This window comes from Eutrigla gurnardus, assembly GCF_963514095.1.
Source record: "Eutrigla gurnardus genome assembly, chromosome: 2".
Lineage (NCBI taxonomy): Eukaryota > Metazoa > Chordata > Actinopteri > Perciformes > Triglidae > Eutrigla > Eutrigla gurnardus.
This window is the reverse complement of record NC_139916.1, coordinates 12,872,027-12,879,105: the sequence shown is the minus strand read 5'-3', so window position 1 is coordinate 12,879,105 and position 7,079 is coordinate 12,872,027. Positions and strand designations below refer to the sequence as shown.

Below are 7,079 nucleotides of genomic sequence, written 5' to 3'. Positions count from 1 at the left end.
AGCAGTCACACAGCGGGCAGGTGGAGCTACAATGTGGTGTTTCCAGCATCAGGCCAGCTGAATATGTTATTCATTGAGAACTAGCATGTGGTGTTTAGGTGTTCCCTTTATTTTTTGAGCAGTGTAAATAAACACAAATTATGATCTTTTCTAGGTTAAACTACTTTAAGTAAATACCTCTTCCACCTCAAGCATTAAGTTAGGTCTATTATGTGAGACCTCGCAGTGTAAAGATTAAGGGGAAAATACAAACATTTCTTACCCGTTGTCCAGTTTGCATCTTCACAGGTATTTTGCGATGAGGTCGTCTTCACCAGGCAGCAAAACCGACATTTAAACCTAGTCTTTTCACAGGTTGCTGTGTCCAGTTCTCATCCACACTGCAAATTGTGTTTTCTCCTTCGCTGTCCGTTGCATCCACAGGCTGGAGAGACACTGGATTTAGGCAGATTGTGATCACCCATGAGATCATGAAAATACCTTCGAAGACAGGTACAGGATGGACTCCTGTCCTGAGATTAAAGAAAATTAACAGAAACAACCATGTGTTTGTGAAAGAACGAAGCAGCATGATGGACTTAAAGGTTTTTATTTCTGTAACAGTGAGTCATTTACAGCAACAAAAACATCCACAGAGCTGCTGCAGCTATAATAAATATTTCTGACCACAACCCACCTCCAGCACTCAGGCTGGGTCTTTCTTCTTCACTGCTGCTTTTTTAGAGACTAACCCGAGTTGTGGCGAGGAATTAAGTTAATAGTCTGATTTAAATATATTTTGGTGGTTAGAAACGTGGAGTTTTTTAAGCAACAACACAACTGTCTGCAAGCCTTAATTTGAGAGCACGCAGGAATTAACTCAGCAGTTTTGTTGTTAACAAACTTGCTCAAAAACACAAAAAAGCCTACAGGATAGAGAAACTTTTTTTTAAGGGGAGGAAGTGGCGAGAGCAGCCAGAACCACACACGGAGTTCGGTCAAGTTTGTAACCGACTTGGCTGAACCCGGTATGTCCACAGCTCTGGGTGCAGACAGACAGCTGTGCACTTAACTGGCCAAACTCTGGCGGAAAACATTACAATCTGGAGCGTTTTTTTTTTTAAAGGAACCGTTTGGCTGTATTTACACATGGTTCTGTTTGACCAGACGGTGTTTCCACAAGACAAAGAGGATTCAGGTGGATTCAGTGTGTGCGTTTCAGACATTGAGGGTCTTTTTGACAGAGAAGATGATGTCTTTGATCTGGGGAAGGCTGTTGTCCTCCAGGATTTTGGCGTACGGCATGGGGATGTCGACGCCCGTCACCCTAGTAGCCGGAGCATCCAGGTAGTTGAAGGCAGGACCTGAAAAAATACGGTCAGATTTTTATTTAAATTTTAAGCCCTCATCGTGGATATTTTTAAATGAATAAGGTTCTGACAGAACGAACAGAACCACGTCATCCAAGTCACGTCCCCCAGGTCTGGACACCTCTCACCTTCCATGATCCTGGCGCAGATTTCAGCTCCAACCCCAAACTGAGGCCACCCGCCCTCCACAGTCACCAGGTGGTTGGTCTTCATCACGCTGGCCTCAATGCACTCCACATCCAACGGACGGATGGTCCTCAGGTTAATCACCTGGCAAAAGAACGTCAGGGAGTATGTAACTGGCGGCTGGGTAACGGTCATTGTGTCAGATAACAACAACAGCAACAAGAAGGTGTGTTCCTTCCCCTACCTCGCACTCGATTCCCTCCTTGGCGAGGACAACAGCGGCGTCCAGGCAGTGGCTGACGTACCGAGAGTGACTGACCAAACTGACATGAGTCCCTGAAACACAACAGAGACACATATCTCAGACGTCCAGGACACCTAACACAACAACACTCACAAACCTCCCATTTGACCCCAAATATCATCAACATTGTGACAACTAAATGCAAATTTTCTAGTTTTCTTTTTTAACAGAATTACCAACTGTTGCATTTCTGTAACTTAAAGGAATAGCTCAACATTTTGAGGAACAGCCCTCACGTCTCACCTTGTCTCTCCACCTTGGCCTTGCCGATGGGAATGGTGAAGTCTTTGGATTGGGACTCCTCTGACATTTCAAAGGGAACACCGTACATCAGCTCGTTCTCCAGGAACACCACTGCAACACACACACACACACACACACGCACACATTGAGTCAGTGAACTTGGGCAGATGGGAATTTTTCACACGGTGTTGTGTTGCATACAAAGTCAATGCAAAGAAAAAATGCACACATTTGCACCAGGCGGCAAATACGTGAAATACACATGATTCACTTATTCACGTTAGTTGAAATATTTCGACTTGAGCAAGAAATTTGCATGACACTGTGATGCGGTGTGAACACAGCCTTAGAAGGAGAAAAAAAAGGTGTAAATGCATCCGTTTCCAAGATGAATACTTAAGCTTAGTCTTCAGTAACCAGGAAGTGCTGTGGCACAGGCTGTGTCCCTTTTCATGGCAGCTAATATTAGATTATTAATTATTAAGAGATTAGTCGTTGTCCCCGTCGCCTATGGTGTCTCACCAGGGTTGTCGTCTCTGATGGCTGATTTCAGGAGACCTTTGGCATCTTCTGAGTTCCAGGGACTCACAACCTTCAGACCTGGACAGTGAGCGTACCTGTAGTCACAAAAACAACCAGGCTGACCACCTTCAGAGGACTCACTTTCACCGTTTTGTCTGTTTGACACTGACATGTTAACTTGTATTATTGCTGATAAAATGATGAGCACAAGTTGTAATAAAGCTACTATAAAGAACTTTGTACACTAATAAGAGCCGAGTGACCACACCAACAGTAACCGTATCAGGTGTAAGTGAACACACCATGCAGCGAAACACTGCGAGTGCTGGGCAGCGACGCCTGCGGATGCGCCGTTGGGGCCTCTGAAGACGATGGGCACCGACTGCAGACCAGCTGACATGTAGTAGGTCTTCGCCGCGGAGTTGATGACCTGGTCGATGGCTTGCATGGAGAAGTTAAAGGTCATGAACTCACAGATGGGTCTCAGGCCAGCCTGCAGGGGGGGGACAGCAGTTAAATATCAGTCAGAGCTGCTGGGAGCATTCAAAGGAAAGTAACAACCTCACTCCATTGAGAATTAAAGCATGAGTTCAAAGTGTTTGAGCTGCTACAACGAGCCTTCACATGTGGATTGTAGTCTTTCTAGCCCAGTTCAGGATGTTTTGATGAAGTTACATTTACAATACAGACATTTCTATGATTGATTAGTTATTCTATTGTCCATTGTGTTGCCATGTGGATGAAAAGAAACTCACCATGGCGGCACCTACTGCGATGCCGGTAAAGCCCATCTACATCAGAGCATGGGGGAGAGAGATGTTAACCAGCTGTTCCTCTAAAGCAGCGTTTTGATCAAAAAGCTGAGAAACACTGAGCTGATTCTGTTTAATGAACAACAGAACATGTGTGACGTTGGAGAGTCTCACCTCTGTGATCGGAGTGTCGATGATACGTTTGTCTCCGTACTTCTTCCACAGACCCCTACTCACCTACACACACACAAGCCAGGCAAAAAGCCATTTATTCCTCATGTATACACACATTGCGCGATCCCCATTCATTTTACAGTAAACATTGAATTTCATTCACAAATACTATTTTTCTTCTTAAAACCAGCTTACACAGTTTTCACAAAGATATATCACATTTATATTTTCTTATTTGAGGTTTGTTCTTAGGTAAGAACAGAATATACACACATTTGAGTGCTGCCATGTGGAAAATTGGGTTTTATTTACTTCTCCAGTTGTCTAATATAGGCTAAAACTGCAATAAAAAAATAAATAAAAAAATTATAATAGTTTTAAATAAATTATTGTCATTACAGTGGAAACAGTGTTAATGTACGTAGAAATGAGGAAAGGTTCTCACCTTGTAGGCTCCGTCATACTGGGCGACCTCCTCACCCAGCAGGAAGACGCGCTCGTCCCTCTCCAGCTCCTCGTCCATCGCCTGGTTCAGGGCATCGCGGACCATCATCTGACAAAACCACAAAAAGAACACAACAGCACCGCAGTCAGGGCAGACGCACTACAGTCAACCAGAGTTCATACTTCTGTCTTTCACGGGTCAAGCACTTGATTTCCAGTTTGTACAGAATTAATTAAAACCATCTAGAAAGACGATTCTTCAGAAACACTAACTAAAGTTATAAAAAGCGGTCGTGTTTTTTTTTTTTTTTACTACTTTGTTACTTGTATGCTGTACTACAACAGCAGTGCTTTTCTTTGTGCCGTTACTGTACATTTCATATGTATACAGTACAGATAAATAAATGGATAGTAGTATAGTGCAACAAAGGCCTCAGGCTCTGGTAATGACAGGATTAATATTCTCATGAGTATTATTATAACACTTTAAATACTCATGTGTATTTTATGTAGGGCTGCAACTAAATTCAATGTGAGGGTTGGGATTTAATCATGCATTGTGATAAAAAACACTCACGGGATAATTGGGAATATCGTCACAATAGGGTGATTTAAAAAAAAAAATCAGGTTACAAAAATACTTGAAAAAAATTGAATTATCCTTTGTTTTTCTCTAAAAGGTATCTTTACTAATAAAAGTTGTGTCTTGTGCATTATGCAATACAAATACTTGAATCTTAACTAAATGCAAAGTACCCCCAGTTGGTTTTAGTGGCATTTTAAGAGTTTTAGGCACATTTTGATCATTATCAGTAACATATTGTGAATCGCAATTATTTTTGGGCCAGAATAATCATGATGAGACATTTTAATATCATCGATTACCTAGTGAGGAATCACTGTAAACCACATTCATTTGTTTTGTGGGCTGTTGGACGGACAAAACAGAGCATTTTAAGCCTGGACTTTAGTCACTGAATTTGAAGGTGTACTTGTTTTTTTTGCAGTATGTGGCCTACCCATAGCATTACACAATACAACTCACCAGCACCAAAAAGTACAGCCTCCATCACCTCCACATCCGTTTCAACAAAAGACTGAAGCACTTTTCAAACTGTCTAAATGTTACCAACATTTGCAGCTGAGTAACTAATCCATCTGTTTTAGATTCGGCCGCGTTAACGTCTGTGTTGATGCTTTGAGGGTTATTCCGGTTGTTAAAGCAGCACAAGGACAGCAACACAGATACACAGCTCAGCGACCTGACAGCAGCGGGCACCGTTGAACTCAGACCTAGTCCGACTATGTGAACCACTGACATCAACAACTGTCAGCAGAATGTTGTCATTAAAGCGTAAACCAACAACAGTTCCGAGTGCTAGCTAATGTTAGCCTGCAAGCTGCTAGTACTGACCTGCACAGCGGCCGGGGCACTCTTGTGAAATCCCCGCGACCCCACGGCCGACAAGGCATTCTGTGGAAGAGACAGAGGGGCGCCATTACTGACACGAACGTTAAACAAACGTAGAATAAACGTATGTGTGTGAATTAATCTCCAAACCTTTCCGGAGCGGAGAAAGCACCTAACGGACGCCGCCATGATCAACCTGTCCTCTGCCGGAGAGAAGGCGGTGGCTCTACGTAGGTCAGAAATTCTCAACCAATCAGAGCGGCGGTTTGTGTGTCGAGCGGAAGCTGTCACGATAACGGACCAATCACAGCGGCTCAGCTGAGAAGAGGGCGGGAGAAACGTTGAGTCGGGGGAAAAAATCCAAGGACACTGTGCTGTCATTATGTATGGAAGACCAATCCTGCCACGATAAATACATTAAAAAATAATAATAATTTAGTCATTCATTAAAATAAACCACAAACCACAGTGGGCCTTGGATTTAACTACTATGGAATATTCAAATGTTTATTTTATAAGTATGTCATCAATGTCCTTGTCCTCTCCTTATGTGGACAAATGGGGAGATGCAGCCACACACATAAAAAAAAAGGTTATATGGGAAATTAATATGCCAACATATAGTGCCAGGCATGCCAAAACACTTATTTCTAAACAAAATACAACAAGTTTTTAAAGATAATCTGAAAATGAAATAACATTACATGTTGTCAACATGAGGGTGGTGTAGTGGTTAGCACTCTCGCCTCACAGCAAGAGGGTCCCGGGTTCGATCCCCGGGTCGGCCCGGGTTCCTTCTGTGTGGAGTTTGCATGTTCTCCCCGTGTAAGCGTGGGTTCTCTCCGGGTTCTCCGGCTTCCTCCCACAGTCCAAAGACATGCAGGATGGGGATAGGTAAATTGGTGACTCTAAATTGCCCGTAGGTGTGAATGTGAGTGTGAATGGTTGTTTGTCTCTACATGTCGGCCCTGCGATAGACTGGCGTCCTGTCCAGGGTGTACCCTGCCTTCGCCCAATGACAGCTGGGATCGGCTCCAGCCCCCCCGCGACCCTGAATACTGGATAAGCGGTAGAAAATGGATGGATGGATGGATGTTGTCAACATAATATATACATGTATATTTCCCTTTGAAATTTAATGGAGTTGAGGTGGTAATATTTTTTGCTTGGTTACATTCAATAAAATAAACTGATTTGGTAGATCATAACATCTATCTAATTCATAATAAGATCCATATCAACCTCAAGTTGGTGATAGTGAAGCTGGAGTAGTTAGCATAGCATCAAGACTGGAAGCAGGGGAAAAGCTAGCCTGACTTTAGCTCTAACTAATAATAATACCATAAACTTGTGATATCTTATTTCATCTGCAAAGAAACAGAAATATTTGCACTTTTCAGTTTTGTGGTTTCTATATATTTGTTCCGTTTTTGGATCTTTGATTATTATTTTTTTTAGGGGGGGGGGGGGGGGGGGGGGGCCTGTTTTGAACTTCAGAGCCACTGTAGAACAAACTCCTGAGCCCAATACACATTGGGCAAAAATTTAAAAAAAGATCTGTAATTTTTACATACCAGGTTCTGGATCTACATTTTTGCATTGGTTAGCAGCGTAGTCTCACAGCAAAAAGGTCTTTCTGCATGGAGTTTGCATGTTCCCGTAGGGTTTCCTCCCACCACCAAAGAACACAATGCTCGTTGTGACTGCTGCAGACTTTCTTTTGGAACCATCATCGACACCAAAGTGCAGGTTGT

At 42.9% G+C, this 7,079-nt stretch overlaps 1 protein-coding gene across 1 annotated transcript; it reads right to left on the bottom strand.

Moving 5' to 3' along the window:
• Positions 1-733: 733 nt before the first annotated feature.
• On the bottom strand, positions 734-5,571 carry pdhb (pyruvate dehydrogenase E1 subunit beta). The gene is made up of 11 exons (XM_084027930.1): positions 5,476-5,571; positions 5,329-5,388; positions 3,916-4,023; positions 3,471-3,533; positions 3,300-3,335; positions 2,847-3,037; positions 2,545-2,639; positions 2,023-2,133; positions 1,720-1,811; positions 1,478-1,619; positions 734-1,343 (listed from the first exon to the last, which is right to left on the bottom strand). The coding sequence occupies exons 1-11, from the start codon at positions 5,512-5,514 to the stop codon at positions 1,198-1,200; spliced, it is 1,083 nt and encodes a 360-aa protein (XP_083884056.1). The 5' UTR covers positions 5,515-5,571; the 3' UTR covers positions 734-1,197.
• Positions 5,572-7,079: the final 1,508 nt, after the last annotated feature.

Excerpts from the sequence above, each read along its gene's own strand:
- pdhb (XM_084027930.1), bottom strand. The coding sequence starts at position 5,514 with ATGGCGGCGTCCGTTAGGTGCTTTCTCCGCTCCGGAAAG. Across the intron at positions 5,389-5,475 it reads GCTTTCTCCGCTCCGGAAAG|AATGCCTTGTCGGCCGTGGG; the intron begins GTTTGGAGATTA and ends TCTCTTCCACAG. Across the intron at positions 3,534-3,915 it reads AGTATGACGGAGCCTACAAG|GTGAGTAGGGGTCTGTGGAA; the intron begins GTGAGAACCTTT and ends GTGTGTGTGTAG.